At 37.3% G+C, this 27,055-nt stretch overlaps 3 protein-coding genes across 3 annotated transcripts; 1 reads left to right on the top strand and 2 right to left on the bottom strand.

Moving 5' to 3' along the window:
* Positions 1–2,284: 2,284 nt before the first annotated feature.
* Positions 2,285–6,118, bottom strand: LOC103701619 (chlorophyll a-b binding protein CP26, chloroplastic-like). Its single transcript, XM_008783755.6, has 6 exons — positions 5,785–6,118; positions 5,548–5,632; positions 3,881–3,931; positions 3,447–3,567; positions 3,035–3,169; positions 2,285–2,687 (listed from the first exon to the last, which is right to left on the bottom strand). The coding sequence occupies exons 1-6, from the start codon at positions 6,008–6,010 to the stop codon at positions 2,427–2,429; spliced, it is 879 nt and encodes a 292-aa protein (XP_008781977.1). The 5' UTR covers positions 6,011–6,118; the 3' UTR covers positions 2,285–2,426.
* A 2,792-nt stretch (positions 6,119–8,910) lies between these two features.
* On the top strand, positions 8,911–10,366 carry LOC120106681 (uncharacterized). Its single transcript, XM_039119716.3, has 2 exons — positions 8,911–9,206; positions 9,998–10,366. The coding sequence occupies exons 1-2, from the start codon at positions 8,965–8,967 to the stop codon at positions 10,203–10,205; spliced, it is 450 nt and encodes a 149-aa protein (XP_038975644.1). The 5' UTR covers positions 8,911–8,964; the 3' UTR covers positions 10,206–10,366.
* A 762-nt stretch (positions 10,367–11,128) lies between these two features.
* Positions 11,129–26,773, bottom strand: LOC103701617 (CLP protease regulatory subunit CLPX1, mitochondrial-like). The gene is made up of 15 exons (XM_008783753.4): positions 25,904–26,773; positions 23,913–23,974; positions 23,610–23,707; positions 23,354–23,433; positions 20,863–20,913; positions 17,316–17,390; positions 17,155–17,232; positions 14,680–14,736; positions 13,285–13,355; positions 13,093–13,192; positions 12,838–12,942; positions 12,406–12,468; positions 12,193–12,315; positions 11,819–11,977; positions 11,129–11,313 (listed from the first exon to the last, which is right to left on the bottom strand). The coding sequence occupies exons 1-15, from the start codon at positions 26,696–26,698 to the stop codon at positions 11,242–11,244; spliced, it is 1,989 nt and encodes a 662-aa protein (XP_008781975.2). The 5' UTR covers positions 26,699–26,773; the 3' UTR covers positions 11,129–11,241.
* Positions 26,774–27,055: the final 282 nt, after the last annotated feature.

Here is a 27,055-nt window from a genome sequence, read left to right as displayed (position 1 = left end):
TATCTGAGAGCATTTCAAATACTTATATCTTTTTCTTAAACATACACATAAATAGATAAAAAATACTAAATGGTATGATCAGATTCATCTTTCATAATAAAATTATTTTAATTAAAATATTCATAGAACTATTTTCAATAATAAAGCATGATTTTCAGAAAACATATGTTGATCCTTAATTTTAAGAAAAGCATGATACTTCCACAAATAAATTTTATGCACAAAAAATATGATCATTTAAAAAATAATAAGGAGTGTAAGATGTACTTACCTCTTCCATCTTAGATAATCAAACTTCGCTGGGCTAATCTACTAAACCTATTTAAAATATTAAAAATAAAATTAATTTCTATTCAATTACTTATATAAAATTAAAATAATAAGAAACAAAGAAAATTAGCTAGATGATAGCATTCGACAGTTCCAAGTGAGTCAGGCCTGGGCAACCCGAACAATGAGTTATAGGGCATAAACTCAATTAGGGTCAAGGTCGTTCGATAAGGCATAAACTCAATCAGGATCAAGGTCGTTCGACAGGGTTCATCATCAATGGGCTCCAGGGATACTTAACAAGGCCAGGGTCATTGATCCAATAGGCTATCTAGGCTTCAAGACTGATCAGGACTCTTTGTAGGGTCAACTCAATTACGTAGAATAGGTAGATGGGATCTTAGGATTTATGGGCTCCGTTTAGAGAGAGAGATAGGTAGATAAGAGAGAAAAAAGAGAGAGAAAGAGAAGTATGGGCTCTCTCCCTCCACACCTTCTTCTTCTCTTCTTCTTTCTTTCTTTCTTTCTTTCTTTCTTGGTAAACATGGGAGAAAGAGAGGAGGGCTGGTGGCTACCATGGTTGTGGTCAGGCAAGGATGCAGCAAGCACTAATGAGAGGCAGCGGAGAGCGGCCAGCGGTGGCAGCTGGCTAGCTAAAATCAGCCCAAATAGGGTCGAACAAGGATAGACTTGGCTCGATTATTGTCGTGTTTTAGGCCGCTCGCCGATAGTAGGGAGTCCGGCTCCCACCAGGGATGTAGGTAGGGATTTTGGACGACTTAACCAAGACCGCGACATCAAGAAACGGTAGTGCCGGTGGTCAGAATAGAAGGAAAACTTTAGCCAAAAATAGGAAAAAATAGGTGGTCTGAGTTTCGATCGATTTTTGGCCAATTTTACGGTCGTGTTCCGGATCATGGGAAGAAGAACAAAGAAAGGGAGAGAATATCACAGTGTTACCTTGGCTCCGATGGCTTCCGATAGCCCTAATTTTTGGCAAGCACAATGACTGGCAGTTGCGAACTCAATGGGAGAAGAGAGAGAGAAGGGAGCTCGATAATCGCCGATGGAGGTCCAAAGGAGGGGAATCATTTATATAGAGGAGACCTGGGGCTCTGGTGCCCCTAGGTCTTCATAGCAAGTTCAAAGAAAAAATATATATATTGTAGCGCTTCACTATCCTAAACCAACCACAACCCCCTCCTTGAAAAAGGATTGTAATGCATTATAATTCTTGTCCATCTTTCTTTTTATGTGCATTGTAACTAAATACATTTGATATTTATGAACACTTGAATTCAATTTATACAGGTCGCGTATGAAATTTCTTGCTACTAAATCCAGGAAATTTGTGGTCCATTGTTCTGAGTGGCCATTGGGTTCGTAGATTTCTTTAGAGGGAGTTGGAGGAGAGGATACTTTCTTTGGTGATATATTTTTCAGATTCCCATTTTCAAAGAGCAAGAATTATAAAAAAAAAGGGGATAAAATCAGTTCAAGCCTTTGCTCTTTTGATAACTTAAAATGTTTATAAAAAAATGAAAGGAAAAAAACAGCATATGGAAATCAGAATTCTAGCCCTCTTTGACCATGGAATTTTGTGTATTTCATCTCTATGCTTGTTTCAATCCATTTGGAATGTTTTTCATAGGCAAACAAGAGAAAGCAGTACATTTGACCCAAAAGGGGCACATTGGGGCACCTAATCGCCCTATACATGATGAGAATTGCTAAGCAGAGAAAGGAAAAGTGAGATAAATTAGCAAGAGCTGCTCCTCTCCCAATTCCGGGTTTCTTGAAGCATATGAATTCAAATGAAAGTGTGATTCCTGTTTCTCAAAAAATTTAAATTATGAGGTGTATGGATTCCAACAGCTTTCAAATTAATGGACTGGCCAGTGTTGGAACTGGGTTGGTCCAACCCTGGACATGTGAGCAAGCTTGCCACCATTGCGAGGGCAATTAGAAAGAAAGTCTCACAAAATCCATCACATCTCCTCCAAAAGCTTGGTCATCCAGAATGAGATATCAATCTCAATTGCTTGCAAAAGTCTCATGAAAACAGGCATAGTACACAGACATTTTACAGAGGCCTGAATGATCTCACAAACTTGGATAGCATTGAATTCGAAGGTGGTAAGGAGGCAAGGAAAAAGTTAAAGGGTTGGAGCTCTTTCAGCTGACCCGGCGATCACGGTAAGCAAATTGTTTCCAAATGGATCACTCAGGTGTTTGGTGAGATTCTCCACAGGACCTTCACCAGTCACGTAGGCCTGGAGGAAGAAGCCGAGCATTGCGAACATAGCCAGCCGCCCGTTCTTGATCTCCTTTACTTTAAGCAATGCTGCTTGGTCAGGATCACTTGCCAACCCCAAAGGATCAAATGGACCTCCTGGATGGAGCTTGTCCTCGAAATTCTACAGAACAACCGAAAAACAAATGATCAATTTGGTCTCATTGAAATTTTCTGACAACTAACAAAACTAATTTATAGGTCCCAAATCATTGTTAATGCCATTCCATGGGCTTACTAATGTTACTACCAGTGGACACAGCAGCTAGAAGAGGAGCCTAACAGTGAAGAGTGCTTAATTTGTTATTAGAAGTTGTGGTGCTTGTGTTAGTAGTTATAATGTGATAGAGGTGTTTGGTAACTTACTGTATGCAAGTCAAAGCTAGCAATTGCTGTAAAATATTTGGTCAGAGAGTAATATATGAGAGTAATAACAAAAATTTTCACACTGAAAGATGAAATTTCTCTTACCAGTTCATTGGTGATTCGGTAATATTCAGCACCTCCGACAAGGACAACCTCAGCAATGACAGCAAAAACAAGGTTGATTGGAATGTTCTTTCCAAAGTAATTTAATGTGTTTCCATCTAGGAGAAGAGCACCAGTCTGCAGACCAGTATGTAAATACTAACTGGATAATGATGACTATGCAAATATTATGACTTAAGCAAGTGAATCATGTCAAAGAATGAGAAAAAAAAAACCCAGATATGCACTATAAACAAACTTGCAGCCTCACTGTTCAGAAAGATTGAGGGAATGTTGGCCAATATTATGTATTTTCTAAAACCAAAAACAGAGGATTCTAGTATCTTAATGAAAAAAGAGCAATCTACCGATATAAATTTGGATTGCCTGAAATCAAAATGAATAGCTTGTGTACCTTGAACCAAACAGCCTCGGGGCCACAATTAGCACCAAATTTGTTGCAAGCCTCAGGGATAATGAAGCCTGCGGAACCGAGCATGGCCCACCTTGCATGAATGAGCTCATAAGCTTGGTATCTGCATAATAGTATGAAGTTGTAAGTGTACAAGCAGAAAGAGGGTGGGTTACCAAGTTTAAGCACTCCACTTGAGTCTTGCAAAGGCTAGCCCCAATAAAAAAAAAAGCCAAATTGCCCAAATGCTACAAGATAGAACCAAAATGCCTAGATGCCACAAGAAAGTTGGAGAATTTTGCTAGTTTTCTGCTAAATGAGTTGTTGAAAGAAAGAAAGCTAAATTGTGGAGATCTCAGAAGGAAGGAAATGCCTACATACTATCTCTGTGAAAAAAAATACTGGAAAATAGATAATTTGCAAGATAGTTCACCTACTTGCTGAAATTTTCTGGGTTCTTGCTCAGCCCAAAAGGATCATAGCCATAACTGCAAGGAGAAAATGGCACAAAACCCGTTACCATGTGATTTATAATTTCAACATGGAAAGCCTCAGTGAGTAGTTTTCAGCACTAAATTGAACATATCATGGTATTTTCTTAATACGTTGGTCTTGAACTTCATGTCTCTTCAAATATTAGGGCAATATAGTATATGTTAACAGCCCTTTACGTTGATACTCGAAAACATTACTCAATTCTAACAAAGGCACATATGCAGCATTGCTTCTACTGTCTCGATTTCTGAAATTATATAACCTTCAAAAAAAAAAGAAATTATGTACGTTCTACATCAAACTATTTTCTTCAAAGAGCTTAGTAACTCAATTAATTTAGAGCACTAAAATGTACAAAAGCAATGATGCTGTGCTTCGTAACTGGAAGGGGATCAGTTGTGGATACAGGGAAGTAGGTTTTTCCAAAAAAATTTAGTAAGAAAATACCTAGGAAGCAGGTGAGCTGATGAGTTTCTAAGGAGATTAGGAAGCAGATGTGCTACCTTAAATGGAAAATTTCTTCTACTAAAATCATGTGTATTCTTATGGCACAGAGAAAAATACAGCTTTCCATATTTCCAAAAGAATTCGTATAAAATACTTTTTGGTCAATAAGCTTGGGTTATACAGAACATCACAACAAAACCAACTACAAGTAATTTTTTTTCGGCAAGACATCAACAATTGCTGGATATAAGAGATGATTTATGATATCTCACTTTATTCATTCAACTAGAAAGCATTTCTTCCTTTTATTTTTTGTGGATCAGATGAAAGCCATTTTAATATTTGTTGGTTTTGTTTCGAGTTTTAGAAGTTTTTTGTTATTGCAAGAATAATCTATAGCTTTATAAACGTCTAACGAGAAATAGCAATCTCCATCTTTCACTGTCTTTATCATTGTTTGCTGGAAACTGATAATCATTCTGTTTTTCGCTTATATTTCTTCATCCAAAGCAATTTCAACTTATCAATGCTAGATTGTTCATGACTTGAGAAAATCCAATTTCTTGTGTGCAGTCTACATAATAAACAAAGCATCAGATTCAAAATATGTAACATATCAAGTGCATTGACCTTGTCCCTTCATTCTTCTTTCTTTTATTTTTATTTTTTTTCCCTTTTTCCTTGTTCGAGATGGTTGATCCGAAATAGTTGGAACAAGGCTTGATAGCTACGACTACAAATCCAACAGAGGGAGGGGATATATCTGGCAGATCCCTATCGGTCCACTAATAGCAGGCATAACTTGACCATTACAACATTAGGATCCATAATCTATAGTTTCAGCCACATTACACAGATATCCTTGCAATAGTTTTAAGTTTTTTCATACGAGAGAGATAAAGAGAGAGCAACTTCATATTCCTCACAAATAAACATTGAGAAATAGTAATAGATGCAAATCGGATATCGAAATCAAATGTCCGAGTAATATGAATCTTTACACCATTAATAAGGCTCCAACATTGCTCAATTCATTGAGAAACCAAAAGATTCTTAATTAAAATGTCATGAATTAAGTTGTAAGTCAAAAATTAGGCAATCAGGTCCTTGTGCAAGCATGCAGCCTCTACACATACATAGTAGTGGTTTGTCAAGGACTTACTCTCCGGGTACTTCTCCGGTGAGGTACTCTGGAACCTCTGAGCGGTCCAACAAGCCTTCCGGCAAGAAGATTCTTCTGTCAGGACCTGCCACCCATTACCGCATGCACCATATATACTCAGTCACCAACTCAATATCTCAAAGTATAATTTCACCAAGCAGTTAAAAAAATTATGAATTCAAACACAGACTGAACTCAAAACCAATCATGAGAGAAGGAAAAATGAGAGTCACTCACCATACCACTTGGCGAGCTCCTCGTTGGCCGGAGAGATGGAAGCAGGCTTTGTCCTCGGAGGGGGAGCGGCGGCCTTCTTCTTGGAGAAGAGCGAAACAATCTTAGAAGACCCAGCGCTCGATGGCGCCGGAGCCGTGCGGGCTGCGGCCTTGGAGTTCAGTGGTGTGCCGAGAATCTCCGACACTCCCAACGAGGCCGGAGCGGTCGCTGCTGCAATGGATGCCATGGTCTCTTGGCTGAAGAATCCCGGCCGGAAGAAGACGGTGGACTGGTGGCCGTCGAGGAGGGCGCGGTGTGTGGCGGGGAGGGGAGGGTGGTGAGAGGGACTTAAATGGTTGAAATGGTCGATGTGGTGGGACCGCTTGGGAGTTAGATTCCAAGGCTGTGATTGGTCGGGACTTCAGCTTGCGTAATCTATTGTGAGGATATGGTTGGGTTCATTTGGATGATGTGGCAGATGATGGTGCTGACATGGAACAATGCTGGCCACAGGTACTCCTTCGGTTTGGGTGGAGTGAAAAGTGACAGGGAAACGGGGAAAGAGGATGGCCACAACCAAAGAAAGCTGAACTGCAGCTTACCAATTGCCACAATGTTGTCCTGATTATTGAAGTAATCCCTATTCCTTCAACCCATATAGTTGAAGAAAATGTGCCAGCAACTCTTGAAAGCCACAAACTACGTAGATTCTTTTTCATTGATGTCTTCATTTAGAGAGTTCTTGGAATATTATCTGAGTATTGAATAATTAATATCCCATGTTCCGGTCATCATATATAATTTTATATGATATGACTTTGAACCAGATGTTTTTTTAAATAAATTATAAACATTTTTTTTGAAGTTTACATATATTATACTTACACCCAATAGTTATAAAATATATATTTACTCATAATTAAATTAACAGTATTAGTAAAAGCATTTATCTCATATGAAAAGTTGAAATTTTTTTGAGTAAATTACAAAAACCATCTTGAGATTAGGGGTAAATTATACTTATACTCAATAATATAAAAAACCTATACTTACTCCCTTGAGGTTTATTTTTATCTAATACTTCAACGCATAACTCAATAGAATGTTAGTCAAACCGTTAACTTTTAATAGGACCCAAATGCCACGCCAAAAAAATAAAAAAGTTAAAAATAACCAAAATAACTTTACAAAAATCTTTCTAAGGTTTATATTTATTACACTTACACACAAGATTTTGTAAAAACCTATACTTACACCTATTTAAATTGACAGCATTTGTGAAACTGTTTATCTGAAGTAAAAAGTCAAAATTACATTTATAAGAAATAAGGCTCTTCTTTCACTTTTCCGACTCTCGAAACTCTTCGAAGTATTGCATCTTCAAGAGTCTTCTTCTTTTCGAGATTAAATGGCTCGAGGTTCTTTCCCACTTCATCACCCCACCACGAGCATCCCTTCCGACAACAAGCTTTTTTCCCCAACCAACATCCGATGATGAGCATCATTCCCAACCAGCCTCCGTCCTTCCTGATCAGATTTTGTTCTTCCTTCCCCACCCACCACTTTATAGAGATCAAGGATGCATATGTATTATTTACTAAGTTTGAGTTTTACTTGTCCAATACTATATACATTATTCCTTAACATTATCGTTGTGAATGAGGATTCCTATATCTATATATGGAGCTATAATAGCTCTGACAGCCTATCATCAAAAAGATCCAAATCAGTACATGTGTAAGAATTTATTTTTTTTGAGAGTGCATCAGTTACGGTTCCATAGCCTGGCTTAGACCATGAATAGGCTGGCTCAAGCGACAAAACTCTTGATGTTAATTTCCTACAACAGAAAATTTTAAGAGCATCCACTTGCTTGAGAAATCTAGACTTTTTTTCTCTTAGCACATGGCTCTTTTTTGATAATTCATTAAGATCAAGCTCAGACCCATAGCGCCTCTCAACTATTCTCCTTCTTGAGTGGATGTTATATTACTTAAGGCTAGTTTGGCCATTTTTTTATTTTTTTCTGATGATCCATTTAGTCCCATTTAAGTTACTGATTTGGCTAACATTTTATTAATGTTATGAGTTAAAGTGTTAGATAAAAACAAACCTCGGGGGGATAAATGTAGATTTTTCAAACTATTGGATGTAAGTATAATTTATCCCTAATCTTAGGGATTTTTTGTAATTTACTCATCATGCAGGAGCAATTTTGATATTTCATATGAAGTAAACGGATTCGCTAATATCATTAATTTAACTAGGTATAAGTGTAGGTTTTACAAACTAGTAGGTCTAAGTATAATAAATGTAAACTCAAGAGGTTTTTTATAATTTACTTATTTTTTAAAATGGAGATGAGGATGTACTTTTTTTTTAATACCGTGGGATGGTTGTTATGTCACTTAAAATTATTTTGGTCATTTTTTGAAAAAAATTATATAATAATATTTAGGTTCATTTAAGATTAACAGTTTAATTAATGTTATGTTAAGTTATACATTAAAGTATTGGATAAAAATAAATTTCATATGGTGAATATAATTTTTTTAAATTATTAAGTCGATATAATTTACCTTTAATTTTAAAAGATAGTCACATTTGAAATATATTTGATGATCAAAATTTAAATTTCTCATGAAAATGTTTTCTTTCAAGCTCTGTCACCAGTTTTCTCAATGTTGTCGGTCAGATATTGGATTGACATGATTCCAAGAAATGACGAACCGGGCCATATCGCACAGTTCAAGCTGAATAGAGTCGATCCGGTTTCTGACCGCGTCGGTTCGGGTATATAAAACGGTTCCAGCTCTTATGGGGCCAAAGCTAGCCGGTAGAAGAGTGAATCGGACGGAACCAGACCGGTTTCGTCCGATTCGGCCGGTTTGCACCAAGTCCGATTAGATTTGCCACACAGCACGCTGCGGCATTTGGCTAAAGTGCGCGCTGCAGTATTTTTGGCTACCGGCTGGTAGTGAATCGGATTAGGTGCCAATTGGTACGGCATCCGGTACCATTCCGTTGTCCTTGCATGATACAGATCTACACCTGATCGTACACTTAGGATAACAAATGAATGGTTCCGAAATAGCAAGAAGAAATTACGAAGAAAATTGAAACATGCTCAATTTTATTAAAGAAAGAAAGAAATAAAAAAAGAGGAGAGAGACTTTGCTCTACCTTTCTGGAAAGTCGCCGATGGCGAGCCCTATGATAACCAATCGAACTCCAATTTCTTGCTCACTTCTCTTCGGAGCCTCCTTCCCTTCTTCTTCTTCTTCTCTGTCTTCCCTTCAAATACCAGCGCGAGCACGGAACAGGAGGGCATCGGGTTTCAGGATCAGAGCCGAGACGATGGCGACGGAGAAGCTGGGGATCAAGATCGAGAGGAACCCTCCTGAGTCCAAGCTCGCCGAGCTTGGCGTCCGCCAATGGCCCAAGTAATCATCAAAACCCCCTTCTTTCCACCTCTTTTCTCTTTTGCGGGATTTTTTTTTTTTACTCTTCATTTTCAGTGTCGATAATTGTGGGAATTTTATTTAGCGCACTTTTAAATCTGAAAAAATGGAAAAAGAAAAAAGTTTTGTGTCCATGATTTTTTTTTTTTAAAAAAAAGTTCAATATCAAGATAACAAGATCATCTATTTCTAGTTCCAATTTCTAGGCCCTCTTTTGGCACCTCTCGAGATTGGCAGGTTGTTATATTGGGCACATGTACACAAAAGATCTTTGAGAATGGATCGAGCCTAGATTTCACCTTAGATCGAGTCTATGAATCATTCATACCTTTGGATTCTCAGTCCGTATAAACTCAAACTTGGGTCGAGTCTATAAACCAAGCATACCTTTGCATACCGTTTAGGATGGGACACAGCTTGGAAACCCTTGCTCCACCTTTGATAACATGTATGACACGTAGGAATTGAGACTTACATTGGTACATCGTAGGATTCGGTAGTTGGCCCTTCTGCTTCTCTGATCTGGCACAGAAGGGGTCGGCGCACTGAAATTTATGATCATATAGTACTCTTGTATTAATGACTTAGAACTAATAGAAAATATTATCTAATTTTTTTTATTCTATATAACTATTAAAGATTTATCTAATATATGGGATTTGATTCTTGCACATATTTATGCTAAAATGCATGTCAGTAGAAAGATGGGCTTGCTTCATAGCTGCTGTGGGGATGTCTTCATGATGCCATTTTTGCGTGCTTTATGTATGTAGGTGGGGATGTGCTCCTAGTAAATTCCCATGGACATACACCGCAAAGGAGACGTGCTATCTGCTGGAAGGAAAGGTGAAAGTATACCCCGATGGGCATGGTGATGAGTTCGTGGAGATTGGGCCGGGTGATCTGGTGGAGTTCCCCAAAGGCATGAAGTGTACCTGGGATGTCTCAGTGGCTGTGGATAAGCACTACAATTTCGATTAGGAACTGGAAATGATGAACTACCAAACTTTTTCATGGACCAACATTGATCTCTCTGTAAACTGGGATGGGTGTCTCAATGTTTTGAGATGCCAATGCTTTGCAGTACCCTGTTAACTGATATAATTAATAGTGATGGTATTAAAGAGACTAGTTCTTTATCATGAGGTTGTTCGCCTTATCCTTCGTTCTGCTCCTGTCAGCTGTCCATGCCAGCGACTTTATTCTGAGCAGGATGGTTGTTCATTTGGCAGCCATGTCTATTATCGTGTTATGAATCGGCTCTCTCTCTCTCTCTATCTATCTATCTGTGGTTTTACTCATTAATTTTAGCATGATGAAAGGACAAAGACAACTCATTCTTAATTTCATTGCTTTCGTATCCTTGCTGTAACTGCTTCAGGTACTTCTAATCGTGACATTTTGAAACTCATTGCACATCTTCTGCCACAAAACTTGCGAATGTAATGGCTTTTGAAAGCGGAATAGAATATCACCACTTCTAACCTCTCACAGAAAAGAAAAAAGTTTTTAAATTTCGGACTTCTTTTTTGAATTAATGTATGATTACAGTATGCAAACACAAGAATGCAATCCTGGTTTCATTGATGGACAAATCACAAATGAATTATAACAGAAATGTCTCGCGTCCATGTCCACAGAGAACTAAAAAACCAGAGTTATCATATGCCATATATCGAAAGAAACTTGGTTACTGAAAAAAAATTGAGGATAGCATGCTCCTCTATGGCTCCAGATCACATAATTAAACTTTTCCGAGAAGCAGATCACATAATTAAACTTCACCTCCATTGTCTTACGATCTCTAGTTTGACAACAAAGAATGGAAGAATAGGGCACTATAATTCTCTTATCTGCCATGCACAGTTCGATATGCCAGAAATATGATGACTTGGACGATGTCCTGATGCTTAAATTAGCATGAAATATTTCTAGTTAAAAAATAAACTTCATATACAAGGATTATAATTACATCAATAAAAATGGAGATTTTACAATAAATGTAGTCTGCTAGATATTACATGCTCATGGCTCTAGATGAGAGTTCAGATCCCCCTTCCAGTTCACCCTCTGACCCATCAACCATTGCCTGCAGAATTCATCAATTAGACTTGTGCATTAAGTATTCGAATTCTTTGTTTTTTATTGTTCCCCAACAGACAAATGATTAACATGCGGAATTCGATCAGCCGTTCCACACAAATAACAGCCAGATGTGAAACGTCTGCACTTAAGTGGGTATCCACCCAGAAATTGGTAAATTTTAGGCCTTCATTTGTGCCAAACAGCAATTGCTGTATGTATAAGTGGAACAGCTGGTTGACAATTCAACTGGAAGTTCAAATTCACCCAAGTAAATAGTGTAGTAGAATCTTATCAAAAAAATGTGCGGTAGAAACGGTGCAGCTTCTGTTAAGTAAAAGCTTCAGATGTGCAATGTTTGGAGTACAGAAATTTAACAGGAATTCAGAGCATATGTTGTGGCTTAGAAGAAGTCAAAATCCTTTTCTGCATTCATTTTGTTCCAGCCATCAATCTATATGTTTTGCAGAAAAATAGAATTTAGTAAGATTCATGGAGTAACATGTACGTACCGCTCGATCCTTTATCTTGTTTTCTTTAAGGTACTGTTCCAAAGCTCCATCGCCATGAAGAATTTTAGCTCCACTACCTGGTCTGTCAACAGAGCCAACAGCCTCTTCATCCACCACTACTGCATCTATTTGCTCATCGCCTGTCTTTACATCTGGAATCTGAAACCAAGTGAACCCAGAATTTAAAGTTATTAAAAATTCATAACTAAAAGGGCAATAGTTAACATGCGTTAATCGTGTGAAGTGAGATCCTACTAAGTCAGATACTGGAATACATTGTACGCCGCTCAATCAGATCTCTATTTTCTGGATCATTTTGTTTATGTTGATTATAAGCAAAGGAGACAAAAATCTGCAAAAGTCAAGAAACATACCTCATACATGGCATCTGTAAGAATATTTTCCAATATTGCTCTTAAACCTCGTGCACCAGTATTCTTGGCCAATGCTTTTTTAGCAATCAGCCTTAGTGCAGTGTCTGTGAAATGTAGCGTCACCTGGAAGAGGCACCCACATTAAGGCACAAAAATAAACAGTTTTTGTCAAATAAAGGCACCAAATGATATCAGTAGAACAGGGACACTCACGTTGTTCATGCGAAATAATTTCTTGAATTGTTTACCAATAGCATTCTTTGGCTCCATCAAGACCTAAAGTTAGCCATGTCACTTCATTAAATTTTGGAAAAATCAAGCACTAATTTAAAAGAAGAGCTTCCACCAAGTAACATGATTGTTGCATTCAAAGACATTAAAAGTTTGAGCTAAATAATTTTAAAATTCAAGTTAAATTAAGCCTCCCGAGAATCAAAATAAATTCTATAAATAAAAAGACAGGTACAATAGTTTCATTCACCCAACCTTCTGTTAATGCAACAGCCAAACAAACTTGACCCACCCACCAAATTAAGCGATAAATATTAAGCCGGCAAATTACTAAATTAACATGATACATAGTTGAGAAGATTGAAACAAATCTCATGAAAGAACAAAAGAGAGAAAATTCAGACAAGGTAATACCTGAACAAGTTGGTCCTCGCTCAGTGCTGACAAACTAACCAGTACTGGAAAGCGTCCAACAAATTCCGGAATGAGGCCATATGCTATAAAATCACTACTTTCAACCTGTGAAAATAATGCGCATAGCATGTTAATTGTGTCATTTGTAAGGAAAGAAGTCCACGTCCTTGTGCAAGGTAAATTTATTATGTTGTCAATGATACAAAGGACATCAATCGATTTCCAGTCATGGCCTTTTAATTTTTGGATCCTTACTGATTCCAACAAGGATGACGTCACTGCAGCATTTGTTAACCCACTAGCTCTCATGTTTGCCCGTATTGGTGCTCCAAAACCTATAGAAGAATCTTGTCGTCTGTTCCAGACCAAAAATTCAGGTCCTCCACAAACAGCATGTTCAGCAATAACTATTTGAGGAAGATTATTACAAATATTCGACATTATTACCTTTCAGAAATTGTCTTTTCCAAATCAACAAAAGCACCGCCACATATAAAAAGAATATCTTTTGTGTCTATCTGCATATCAAACTAGTGTGAAACTATGATAAAAGAAATAAAATTGCTAAAACTATTGTAAGTCCATAAATACAAAAGTTCTGTTACAAAGTAACTTTATATTATATACTAAATCAAACTTACATGCGTAAATGTCAATGTAGACCTACAGAATAACCAAAGAAAACTGATACTAGAAAAGGATTCAAATGGTGACACCCTGGTCAATTTCTTATCTATTTATTAAATGAACAAGCATGCTGCAGCAGGAAGTTAAGTGAAATTTGTACCCTAATTATTTATCCCTCGATTATGTCTATGATAGTTGCTATGTTGCAATTTCACAAAGTAATGATTTTATTTTAATTAGTTGGAAGAGTACAGTTAACCTTCTAGAACAGTCAGCCTGAACCATGAATATTCCTTTCACCAATGCTGTGTAAACCATAATACATGTCCACAATCAAGTAGCAAGGAAACAACGGCATATTATTCTCCAACGACAAAGTTTACACGTGCTTCAAATTTGCAACAAAAATACTTGAAAAGGTTTTATATTTTGAAATATGTTTACAGTAAGGAGTTTATTTATTTAATTTGTTTTAACCTTTATGGATGATTTATATGCAATTTAACCAGATGAATGAATATACAGGAGATGTTAATAGGAGACCATTAAGAGATTCATGAAGAGGAAATTCTAAATTAGCGCCTTCCATAAGGAATCTCGAAACTGCAGTATTGTTTTATTTCATGGTTTACTTCAAACTTCTCAGGTGCAGTTTCCTTTTTTGCGCTAAATTTCCAAATCGTATATAGATATCATGACAATAGATTAGTAGAATGAAATGGAAATATGTCTGTGCTATGTCTTGTGTCCTAGTGTATGAAACAATTTTGCATGCTCCATCTACTTTTTTAAAATACAATAGGCATCAAGGTAGAGGGAACTTGGATGACTTTAACTCCAGCAGCATAAAACTTTCTGACTAGAGTAATCTAGCTGTGCAATGGCCTCAAACACAGCATGTCGGAGAAAGTAAAAAAAGAAAAGGTTCATAGGCCATGGTTACTCCGTAAATATGAGACTCGTAAGTTGATAAACTCTGATGGGTTAGTCATTACAGTTTTGAGATCATACAATATCACAAGCATACATAATTGAAATCCAAAAGATGAAGCAAGACAAGCATATTACTTTAGAAACGACAGGACCATAACCAGAATTGCCTTGACTTTAAGTGACAAAAACATGCAGAAAAAATAGTTCAACATTAAGAAATAAGAAAAAGTTGGGATAGTAAAAAATTGTGCATATTCTAAAGAAATATCATGTCTTCAATACCTGTATATTGTCACCACGAGGGTGCTTCCGAGCTCCCTTCTCTGGAACATTGACTATCTGCACAAAAAGATATTTGAATTTCAGTTCTTATTGAAACCAAAACAAGAGTACCACATAATTCAGCTCGCACCATTAAACCTCCATAATGATTAGATTAAAAAAAAAGCATTCATTTACAGCAATATGAAAACACTAATGCAAAAGAAGGATTCCACAAATTTATTCAACAAATTAGCAATATTGGAAGTCTCAAGCTGTCTTTGGACAAGTTCTGCTCAAGTTCAAGGACCTACAATTCATGAAACATGTTAATGAAATGAGAGATCATCAGGAAGCTGAAATAATAATTATATGATCTGATAAATATCAGGCATCTGGAAGAACGTTTCAGAATACAGCAGAGGCAAACCAAGTTTTTTCTCTATAGTTCAAATGATAAAGGACAGGGGATTGATCCACCAATTATCATGCGGCAAAAACAGTTTGAGGATATCTCTGCCAAGAATCAACACTAGACAGATAGCATTATTATATTTTAATGCAAGTCAGATAATGGAATCAAAAGCAAAAAGAATCAATCATGAACGTAGTAAGTTCTTGAGAGCAGATGAATGAAGACATATATCTCAAAGGGATTGTTGGAAAAGATCATATCCATATATCTCTCTAACTTGTTGCAAATTTTTGAGTGCTTCAAAGGGCAGCATCTGTTCTAGGGCCACATACATGATTACATGTTTCCTGCTATCAATAATCTACCACTCACAAATCCTGCCCTACTTTTCATAATCATTGTTATTGTAAACTTGGACAAGCACGAAAATGAGGTATTATAAAACACACTGACATAATCATATTTAGTCTTAAAGTGAAAATGATTATGACATTTTTCTTACGGCCAGCTTTGGAATCCATATCTCAAAATAAAAAAAAACTATTTTATCCAAATTCAAACTAATATTTATGAATAAGCAGTACATACACATTTTGGTTCTTAAAACTCAGAAGTTTCATACAATGTGAAACAATTACAATAAAAATGATATACTTTAAAATGTTTGTTTCAATCTGCAGAAAAGTGACATTTCTAATATATATTCTAACAAATCTCTTTATTCTCATTCAACCTGAAGCATCTGTGCAACTCCCCATCCCTGCTATGGAACTTCAGGGACTTGAGTCTCTAATGATTTATAGAAACACAAAATAAAAAAAAATCATGTTTACTGGCACATGCGATGCATGTTTTCAGTGTATAATGAATCGTCTTAGAGAACTCAGTCATCAGAAGAAACAGATATCCAAGATCGTATGTTCAGGAGCATCACCACCATAATTAGTCAGCACAAAGGGATAAAATTTATTTGTGGTTCTAAGCTTAATGTCTTACCCTCAGAACCAAGATACTTATCAGCACACATACACTTATGACTGTAGAGCTACATCAAGGGAAAGTAGGTTATCTAATCATATTTGTCTTTACCAACATTAAGGGCAGACCATTGCATGAGGCTCCTACCATTGTGGAGTCTAGTGAGGGTCAAATGTACCTAGTCTTGCCCCCATGCGCGGAGAGGATGTTTCCATGTCTCGAACAAGTGATCTCTAGGTTACAATGGAGCAACTTTACTGTTGCGCCAGGACTCACCCTCGTCGTTTACCAACACTTCTCTTCTAAAATCATATAATCTATATATTTCCACCAGTCAATATACTTAACCATCATTGTAGAGTCTTCTTCATATACTTTAAATCAAGCTTCATAGTACCAATGCATACTATCCTGTATTGATACGAAAATGATACTCCTATCATGTAGTAGGGGGGCATACTACATGTTGATAAGCTGAACCAACCCAACTGGGTGTACCAACACTATACTAACATGGTAATGGTATGTTGTTTGACACCAAGATTGCAAACCTTACTTTAAATGTTACCTGCCTACTAGCATTGCTCCAATTGTGCACTTATATTGATCGATCTAGCAATCTAAACAAAATACGGTGAGTCTAAATTTTTTGTCGATTTCTCATTAACTGCTAACAATATTTCTATTTAATTCACAAATATTTAAACCCAAATATTTAGACCATTTGTTATTTATGATCATTGGTATAAATACAACAATCAGTGGAACCAAATGGGCACTACATAAATGGACCTGTGATGAATTCATAATAACCTTATAATATCACACAAAACATATGAAATATGCACTTCTATTTTTTTGGAAATTATGGGAATAGTATCATGCATATATGAAAAGGAGGAAATTATTTGTTCTTTTGCTTTTTGATGATTGCTAGACTTTTGCTGTATGTCTTATGGATACGAAGTGGAATACCATAGAGCTCCTAAAGATGGTGCCAAGGGTCTTGAATGCTATGCACATTCACATGATGTACAATCTAATTAGTGATAAATACATATGAAAATAAAAGTAGTAATACTAAGGCATGATAGATGACTTACAGTTCCTTCTAGCATTTTCAATAATGCCTGCTGAACACCTTCACCAGATACATCTCTACTAATATTTAGGCTCTCAGCCTGCAAAGTTAACCATTTATAAAGCCTGTCAACGAATTGTAAATGAAGCCATATTTAATCAATAACTTAATCAACGTTAATACCTTCTTAGTTATTTTATCAACTTCATCAATGTATACCATTCCCTGTTGAGCTGCTTGCACGTTGAACTCAGCAACCTAACATATTTTTAAAAAAAACAAAAAAAAAATTGTAAGTCGGAATGTTTGAGGTGCATTTGCAAAATAAATGGGACACAGCAGTATAAGGATTCAGCATTTTCTTCAATAATCACATAGAAATGAAATAAATTCATAGTTCCCGATATCTTTGAAATTGCTAGGAGAAGTCAAGAATATTTGGCATCCAATTTTCACTCGAGCTTTTCGCCATGATAATACTCCCAAGAATGATGATCATACTTCTTCTAGAAATTGAAGTGTAGATGTCAACTACTTGACCTCAATTTGTATTACTTTAGAGTCATGGCAGCGGTAGAGAGTGTCAATTTTTTACAGGCCTACAAGAAAAGCAGGAGAAGCAATTATAATCCCAGTAATTGATGATTTTAGACAAGATGTGCCGTATCAATTGGTCTTGTACCATACTGAGCGTATTGTACCGGTATGCTGTATCATATATTGAGCAGTACCCTACCGAACCACGTATCGACACTGTAATAAGATGGTACCAGTATAAGGTCCGGTATTGAGACAGCAAACCTTGATTTCAGAGCTCATCAAAACAGTTGTAGACCAACTTGGCCACTTCGAGTAGGTTTAGATAAGGTTTGGGAACAAAATCCGCCACATCCAAGACCAAAGGTTCAAAAGTGATCATAGGAGGGCATACCATTTTTTTCCATGAAACAACACCCTATATACCATCCTGCATCTTCACACTCGAGATCGGGTGCATCCGATGTCCCCAAGGACTGGCTTTTCCAATAGACCACAAGTAAAATGGGCATTAAAGCATCATTTGGGTATTAAAAAGCCCCCCATTAGGAAGCCATTTAGGGTTCCAAGGCAAGATTTTAAATCCCGTGAGAGAAGGATGTTCCGGTTTTTCCATAGAACGGGATACGTCGCCATCCCACTATATCCCGACACTTGGGATAGTAGATGTCCCAAGATATGCCGATCGGAATGCTAGGACAATGGTGGGATGGTCATATCCCGATATGTAGGATGGTACCCCATCTCAGTGTCCCACAGGACGTCCCATCGGGACTTGAGTCCTTGCAGGGTTCCTCATTGTGAAGCCACGATGCACCATCTCTCTCTTCCGGGTTTGTCACTCTCTCTTCCCCTCCCTCTCTCAACCTTTCTATTCCAAGTTCAAGGACTATGAGGGCGAACCACTCTTTCGGGGTTTGTTGGATCTAGATGTCATGGGGATTCAATGAAGTTTAAGGCTAGAAGCGGGGCGGTCAAACTAAAACATTCCTTTTTGGTAACTCTTTGATCTGGCATATCTTTCAATCCAAAAGAATTAGGTGATGTGATAGGAGACACTTAATGTAGGAGTCAAGATCTAACTCATGCACAAGTTTCACTCAAATGTAATTTCCTTACTAATTCAGAAAAACCTTCACCTCTTTTGGTTAGAAGAGAAATCTGGTTCACCAAAGGAGAATGGACCACACCAGTAGAAAGAGAGGTACTACACACTAGCTTACTAATCAATTAATGAAAACAAAAGGGGCTAAAAATCCCACTTCATAAATTTTACTATTCTCTTATTCTTTTCTGTCAGAGGACCAGATTGAAAAAAGAAATTTCTTCTCTCTTCATTCAAATCAATAGATTAGTGGATTGTTGATTACCAAGAGCTATCTCCATGGCAAATATCATATGCAGGTAATAAATTGTTCAAGGTACGAAGGTTTGATTCTAAAAGTAACGGAGGAAGCCCAAGCAAGATCAGAGTGCACTAAAAGAAACTTTTGTAATGAAATATATAAGATGCAGCCCTGGTAGTAATGATTGCCTTGGCATGCCACAAAATGATAACAATTATTGTCTTAAATTAAAGATACATTCAAATATATCCAGGGGGAAGGGGGAGTGTGAGAGAGAGAGAGAGAGAGAGAGAGAGAGAAGAGAATTCTACCAGAAACAAAATAAGACAAATGAGGCAAATGCTTACTTTGAGAGTGACATTCAAACTTTCATTATTAAGGTACATAATGTTAGATGGCCTAAAATGTTCAGAAAGAAATAGTTTAGATATATAAGATAAGCATAGCATATATGAGAATGTTAAGGTTGATCACACTCATTCTGTGTACTTAGAAAAATTACAATGAAACTATAGGAAGTTCAAAAATTGCTGAAATATAGGATAAAGTGAAGGAGGCCAGTTAAAATAGCCTGCATTATCTCCAACAAAGACCAAAGGTGGTCTAGAAAGGTAGATGCCCAGATCTGCATGGTGGGCACAAGAACGACGAAAAGATCTATCAAAGCATACATGATAATTGCAGGTACTTTATGGAGTCGCAATTGGTTGGGGATTTAGTAAACAACAAGAAAGAACAAATGAAAACAAATCTAGGTTAGATTGGATGTAGTTTGTTGGTATATTTAAGATGAATGAACTCATTAGGTAAAAAAAGAGGAAATGAGAGAGTACTTCTTAAATAAGAAATGGGAGACAAAAGAAGATTGGTGTCAACAGATACACTGCATGAGAGAACCAGGGCTAGCTTGTTTTACAAAGGGAGACTAGGACATATTCCAAGGGAAAAGGTTTTAAGGTGCAATACACAAGAAAGACAGCAAGCAGTTAAAGACAAAATGGCAACATATTGTATAAGACAAGATACTTACATTATAAACAGAGGCATGATAATGAAGATTCAAAAATTTTCAAGTACTAGTTCACAAATATTTATGCACTTGGGATCATTATTTTCTTTGGCAATGTCATATATCTTTCAGCAATATCCTTACACCTTCAGCATGGCCTTCATATAGCCAATTTATTGAGGAAAAAGCCCAGCAAATTAAGACACATAATGCATATAAATAATTAAACAACTTCAGTCATCGGAAAGTAATAACTGACAGCACCAATGGACCAGCCAAGCAAACTATTACTGTAGCAGTCATTTGAATTGCATCAGCAAGCTCAATAGTGTCCTAGTACTGTTCATAGGTATCATAGGAAAGGTACCTTAGAAACAGAAAAAAAAAACATAAGGAAGGAAGGAAATTGAAAATGTCCTATTGAGGACCTAATTAATGACTGCATTTCTTAAATCGGTATCCTCGTTATGTTATATTACTTTAATTGCATAATTAATTGACCAGTTGACTTTTTTTAAGTAGGGCATACAACTAAACATATTTTTTGAAACCATTAACAGGAAAATCCTAATATGTCCATGGAGTAGTGTGAATTTCTCAATACCTCCAATAGAATGATTCATGCTAAATGTCAAAAACTAATGACAGTATTCTTGCAAAGAAATACAAATAATGCCGCAATTCAGATTATAGTTACCATAGAATGCAATGGCAAATAAGATTATAGTTATCATAGTATGCATTCAATTCTCTTTAATATCATGGACACTAAGGTAATAAGGTCGGATCACCAACAAGCAATATAAAACATCTAAACAGGGAAAATCCAAAATCATACCGTAAGCAACTTGTATAACATTGATTCAACATCCTCTCCAACATAGCCTGCCTGTACAAATATTTGTCCATTCAGTTTTCAGCACTGAAATACAAAAAGCAAATATAAAGACATGCAGATAAGTTAACTGTGATGTAATTCTGAAATGTGCATGGTATCATTATCTACCAAGTAGAAATTGCTTAGCTATCTCTTGTACAAATAAAGCATGTAATCTGATAAGCAGCTAGTCAGCAATATTCCTCAATTATTTAGCTGTTAAAGACTTCAGCATTGGTCAAATAGTCAGCTAAGGTTGTATGAATCTTCTTATTCCTATAACTTAAATACTTATAACATTTCGCAATTCACATGCAACATAAAGACACATGCAATAATGCAAACAAAAGCACACATTCAACTTGGGCCAAGTAAATTTTTTTTTTATTTCTCCTATTCTTTTGCTTTTTTGCTTTTCTCCTATTTGGTTACCTTTTTTATGCTTTATTATTTTGTTTTACAAATTACAATTACCACCAGTCCTTAATCTTTGTTAACTATACCTTTTGCTGAATGACTTATAAAGAGAAAGGGAAGACCTCAAGTAACATGGATGGAAGTTGTGAAAATGGATATGAAAAGGTTTGAACTAACACTAGAGGTAGCATAGATAGGAATACTTGGTAACTTAAGATTCGTAAGAGTGACACAAAATTATTGGCACAACGTTTGATGGTTAAGATTATGGTTGACAATTGTCAACTTCCTCTTCTCCATTTTTTCAACACCACCCAAAAAATTAAAAAAACAAAAAGGAAAAAGACAGAAAGTCTTCTCCCTTGCAGCCAACAGGTTAACTTAGGGCATAAGTTTCGTAGGCAAGTAAAAAAGTCTTCTCACCTTTGAGACCTAGCAAGGGAGAAGATTCTGTCCCTAAATAGCTTGTTTTGCTGTTTTTCTTTACAAAACCTATCAATGACCAGGGCCTCTCACTGACCTACTACATAAAGAATGCCCACCTTAAAAACCTGGAAAGGTCCCTAACTAACTTGTTTTTGCTCTTTTCTGTATCAGTGCCTGGGGCCTACTGATGTCCCTCAAAAAACAAAAGAGATTACTGCAAGGTATATTTCACAAGACTAGCTAACAAGCTCTGCGATCAATTGATCAAATAAATGAAAATTAAATTGTTCTTTATCAATATACCTTCATAGCACATATGGAGCCTAATCTTCATACAAGACAAAATGATTTCTCCCACTACAAAAAAACAAAGAACATCATACAATCAGATGCTCCATAATTCACATTCAAACATCTTCATGATAAACACCCTACACGCTGGGATTACAGGGTGGAAAGTAAATCACCTAGTCTAGGCAGGCTCTAAGATCAAAGACTAGAGAGAAAAAGAATCCAACCAACCATTGATATATTTCTGAAGACTCGAAACCTAGTAAAATATATGACTGCGTGCTTCCAAAGGCATCTAACATTGTCATAAGCCCTATTTACATTAATCTTACAGAACACGCCTCACCTAACATCTAATTGAAAAACATACATGAGCTCGCAATACCTTCTCACATGTTCCACCAAGGGAGGAGTAGTAAACTTTATTGAAAACTCGCCAAATTTTGCAGCTAGCATGGAGGTTACTTGATTTATATAGACCTGTATGGAATATTTAATCGATGTAATACTTAGTGCAACTGGGGTTCAAAAAAAAAGAAGCAAAGACTACCTAAGCTGAAGTATCCTCTCAAAGAATCATTAAGACCAAAATATAGAATATGATCCAACTTAGATGTTAAGCAAACCTTAACCAGAAGCATTTTTCTCTTTGCTATGCTTTCATTGCATCCTCGCAAAAGCATCATTTTTAAGAAAAAAATAAATATGTATAAGCTAGAATGTAAATTGTTTACCCAAAAGTAACGCCCAATTGCCCATGATTGCAATTAAAAAAAATACTGAGCAGATAGCAGATTTGACCCAAAAATTTCACTCTTCCTCTTAAAGGATCTACTCCATGAGGATCTCAATAGATCAAGATGAATTACTCATACCACTATATAAACTGGCCATGACTCTAATTCCTAAAAATATCATCAGATGTTTTCTTCCCATTTATGGAATTTTCTTATGATGCATGTACCAAGATACATGCATAAAAGCAAGAAAGCATACCAACACAAGCACATGATAACTTATATGGGGCAGATAAAACTTGAATTTTCCATTTATGGAATTTCTTGATTTTTCTCCCAGCTTCATGCGAAATATGAGAGTTTTAAATAGAGGAACCATTTATAAGGTAATTTAAAATAAGAGGATAAAAAAATCGTAAGAAAATCATAAATATATGCTGTAAGAAAAAAGAAGTATTAGATCTGAAAAGCTAGGAAATCGCAACAGTAAAGATACTTGGATCATAGGACATACTAAGAAAAGAATATATAATTATTATTTTCAACATAGTAGGGAACTAAAAGAACAGTAGCGCACTTACCTGTGTCAGTGTTGTTGCATCTGCAATAACAAACGGCACATTCACAAAGCGAGCTAATGTTTTTGCAAGTAATGTCTTTCCTGTCCTTACAGACAACACAAGAATTTATATGTAGGTCAGACCATCAATCAATAAAATCCAGTAGATAATTCCTTTTTAGTTCTCATGGTGATAGATAGGACATAACAAGTGCCAGCATGTTCAGCAAAACCATCACATGATAAAAATGTAACAAATAAAAAGGAAGACATTATACCTGAGCCAGTAAGGCCCATCAAGAGCACATTGCTTTTCTCTAACTCTACATTATCATCATCATTTTCAGCCTCAAAATTCCCTGAATCAGCTCCAGATCTGTGTATTTTCAGTAAATTCAGCTCAGCATAACCATCAGAAGACCATCACAAGAACAAGCAAGTTTTTGATGCTTATAAATGCAAGTCAACAATCTAGATATGCTTAAACTTAAAGAAACAATATATAACAAGACAAGATCAACATAAGCCATAGCATTATAGCAGAAAACTGAAATAGATATAAAGGTCATATGAAAACATACACTTTCTGTAAAGATGCATGATAGATTCTTTTATAGTGGTTGTACACAGCCACAGATAGCACCTGCAATTTTTATGGATTACTAATCATAAAACAAAAATTCTAGAAATAATTAAAGGCATGATAAACAAATAATTAATTATTATTAAGAAAAATAAATTCTCATTATTGGTTTAACCAGATAAACATGGTATCTGATAAAAAGAATAAAGAAATCAATCATGAGACTTGGTATCTTGAGAGATAAAACCAGATATTATGGAGAATTATCTTTGATCACTCAATTGGTAACAGATAAGGTTGATCGAAGGAGAAAGTAGACTCAAGCAAAGGACCAGGTGCCAGAAAAACAACAGTAAATGTATAGAAGAATACATATAACATGAACTGACAGCCTGCCATCTACAATCATCATGAAGTATGAATTTATTCTTCACTAGCCTATTTAATTCATGGAGCTCAACTATTTCCTGCAATACTGACTAATCACTGTTAGCAAGGCAGCAAGATAGCTGTCCAAATTCATAGTTACCTTGGGACTTATTTTACTCCTACTTACCAGTTAAAGGATTGTCAGCACATCCCCTTGCAAGAATCAATCTGTTTTCAGGCTATACTAGGTAATTCAATAAAAGACCCTCCTACGATATAATGGAAACATATTATTAAGGCTATTTTAAGTGACTTTGGAATTAAAAAGTTTTTCAAAACACATCCCCAAGGGAGCAAGGATGAGTGAAAGAAAGTATGAATCTTGTTTTTAGGAGGAAACTAAAATTGAAAAGACAACATTATAAAAATAATAAAGGCTATCAATCTTTATTCTAGGAGTCTAAAAGATGACAAGACGATGGATTCTTCACAATATCTTCATGGCCAAGTCTTAATTCTTCATCCCATATTTCCCTTCTATTATCTTCTTCTGATCCATTCTACTTTTGATCTATTTGAAGGACTGCACCTTATTTTTGGGTACTCAAGAACTAGAGCATGGAATATGGATGAACAGTTGGATATAAAAAGATCAAGTTGAAGAACTTGAGTGGTGTTCTAGGGTGAAGAATGAGGTTATTTGGTAGACATTTTGACTGGAGAGATGAAGACCAGATCTGAAATATTTTCTCTATTACATCCCTTTAACTCAGCTTGGAAGGTAGGAGTATGCCCAAAAGAAGTAACATTCACTTTTGGATGATAGACCATCCTCCACCAAAGTAGTTCATACAGGGTGGACTGCAACTTGTGGCAGTCTTTCCAGCAAAGCATAATTTGCAGTGAGCATGTCTTTTTGAGAGAGTATTAGGATGAATTTGCTCGCCTTCTTTCACTTCATTGCAATTTCATGTGAAACTAGCAGAACTATCAGCTTAATAGTTTGAACTTTCTCTTCCACCAAAAGGATGCTGTTGAAGAGTAAAGAATAACATGGAATCACCCTTTACCTGGCAGGAATGGAATGAAGGCATGGATTTTATTTTCTGCATTACATCTTATGTGAAAATTGGATAGGAAAAGCCACGTCATGAAGAACTTCATGCTTAACCATAACAGAGCTTGAACTTTGCAGCCTTAATGTTTACAAGTTCTCTAATTATGTCAAGAGTGCAGACTTAATGTTACGACTTGTTTTGGGTTTCAAGAAGCATCACTTTTTGAGTGTGATTGTTGCAACGCAGCTCACATTTTTCCCACTGGACTCACATATAGCCTTTTGTTTTTTTGTAAAAGAATGCCGCTCAAAGGTATAGATCAAACAAAGCAGTGAAAGAATTTCAGTAAATCGACAAATTTATAATTAGAAATAAATCGTTGATCAGAGTGCTCTCCAGTATCTTCCAAAATTTTTAGACTTTGTCATATTAAACTCGCATTTAAAGAATTGTATGTTAACAAAAGAATCGATTTCTTATATAGAAATTCTGTTATATCTTCTATATCCAAGAACCTTAAGTTCAAATAATTTGCCAAGAAAGTGATTAAAAAAAAAAGTACCTTTTTAGCGTTATCTTGCCCAACCACGTACTTATCGAGCCCCTTGCAGATATCTTTGGGCGTCGGCAACTCCTTCCCCAAATTCGCCCCGCCCCACCCGTCCTCCCCCGCGAATCCACTTCCATCACCAGTCCCCGCTCCTCCCCCGCCCCCGCCGGGCCTGGCCACCCTCACCACGTTCAAATCCGGCGGGAATGGTGGGCCTGGCGGCGTGTGCACCGCTAATCCATTACTCTCCGGCGGTCCTGGCATGGGCGGCCAGTTCTCAGGCGGCTCCCCGTCGTACCACGACCTCAGCGCCTCCCAGAACGAGGTCTTTAGGCGATTCCCCTGCCTCTCGTCCTCCCCGACGCCGGCGTCCCTCTCCCACTCAAGGTCGGGGCCGCGGACACCCTCGATCTCGACGAACTTGCCCTGGAGGGAGACGAGCTTGTGGGGGCGGAAGTAGTAGGCGGTTTTGCAGCTGGGGCAGATGTTGACGGCCTGGCAGCCGCCACGGTCACCGGCGCCGGCAATGGAGGGCGGGGAGCGGTTGGAGAAGAGGACCTCCATGTGCTTGGTGCAGCAGGGGTAGTTGGCCTCGTCCCGGATGCGGCCGGTGTGGAGCTCGTCGGCACCGCCGGCCCACTTGTGGCGCTCCTGCCGGTGCGGGAAGCCGGGGTGGCGGCGATGCGGGACGGGGGCGCCGGAGCGGGTGCATATCGGGCGGCTCTGGGCGGCGGCGGCGGCGGCATGCCGGGCGGCGCGCGTCGCGGGCTCTCTCAGCTTCTTCCATGGGTGAAGAAGCCCCGACATGACACCGCCAGAGAGAGATAGAGAGAGAGCGCGGAGGGAATCAAGAAGACATCCAAGGAGGGAATTAACTTTGGTGCGATCCTTCTGGTTTTATTGCGGTGCGTGGATAAAGCTTCTTGGGGACGGCATCTGGAGGGATGGGGCTTGCAAGGGTGTGCTGGGGTGAATCATGGCCGTTCAATCGGTGTGTCCGTAGAGATGGTTTTTGTGCGGGATTGGAGATTCGTACCGGAAAGTTCATGCGAGAAAATTCGTTGGCTCCGTTTGCCCCTCCGAATGTCGCGAGTCCACGCTCGCTCTGGTTAGGTACAAAAACGCCAGTTAACTCACTAACCATGTTAGAAAAATTCAAGAGAG

The sequence above is a fragment of the Phoenix dactylifera genome, chromosome 13 (genome assembly GCF_051530095.1).
Source record: "Phoenix dactylifera cultivar Ajwa chromosome 13, Ajwa_hap1_PhDact_Kaust_v1.1, whole genome shotgun sequence".
NCBI lineage: Eukaryota > Viridiplantae > Streptophyta > Magnoliopsida > Arecales > Arecaceae > Phoenix > Phoenix dactylifera.
This window is presented reverse-complemented; position numbering and strand designations above follow the sequence as displayed.

What these genes read in the sequence shown, in the direction of transcription:
- LOC103701619 (XM_008783755.6), bottom strand. Translation starts at nt 6,010, where the DNA reads ATGGCATCCATTGCAGCAGCGACCGCTCCGGCCTCGTTGGGAGTGTCG. An exon ending in GGAGCTCGCCAAGTGGTATG is followed by an intron (nt 5,633 to 5,784) that starts GTGAGTGACTCT and finishes AATGGGTGGCAG; the next exon opens with GTCCTGACAGAAGAATCTTC. An exon ending in ACCGAATCACCAATGAACTG is followed by an intron (nt 2,688 to 3,034) that starts GTAAGAGAAATT and finishes GTTGTTCTGTAG; the next exon opens with AATTTCGAGGACAAGCTCCA.
- LOC120106681 (XM_039119716.3), top strand. Translation starts at nt 8,965, where the DNA reads ATGGCGAGCCCTATGATAACCAATCGAACTCCAATTTCTTGCTCACTT. An exon ending in GGCGTCCGCCAATGGCCCAA is followed by an intron (nt 9,207 to 9,997) that starts GTAATCATCAAA and finishes TTATGTATGTAG; the next exon opens with GTGGGGATGTGCTCCTAGTA.
- LOC103701617 (XM_008783753.4), bottom strand. Translation starts at nt 26,698, where the DNA reads ATGTCGGGGCTTCTTCACCCATGGAAGAAGCTGAGAGAGCCCGCGACG. An exon ending in GCGAGGACCAACTTGTTCAG is followed by an intron (nt 12,469 to 12,837) that starts GTATTACCTTGT and finishes GGCTAACTTTAG; the next exon opens with GTCTTGATGGAGCCAAAGAA. An exon ending in AATTATTTCGCATGAACAAC is followed by an intron (nt 12,316 to 12,405) that starts GTGAGTGTCCCT and finishes TGCCTCTTCCAG; the next exon opens with GTGACGCTACATTTCACAGA.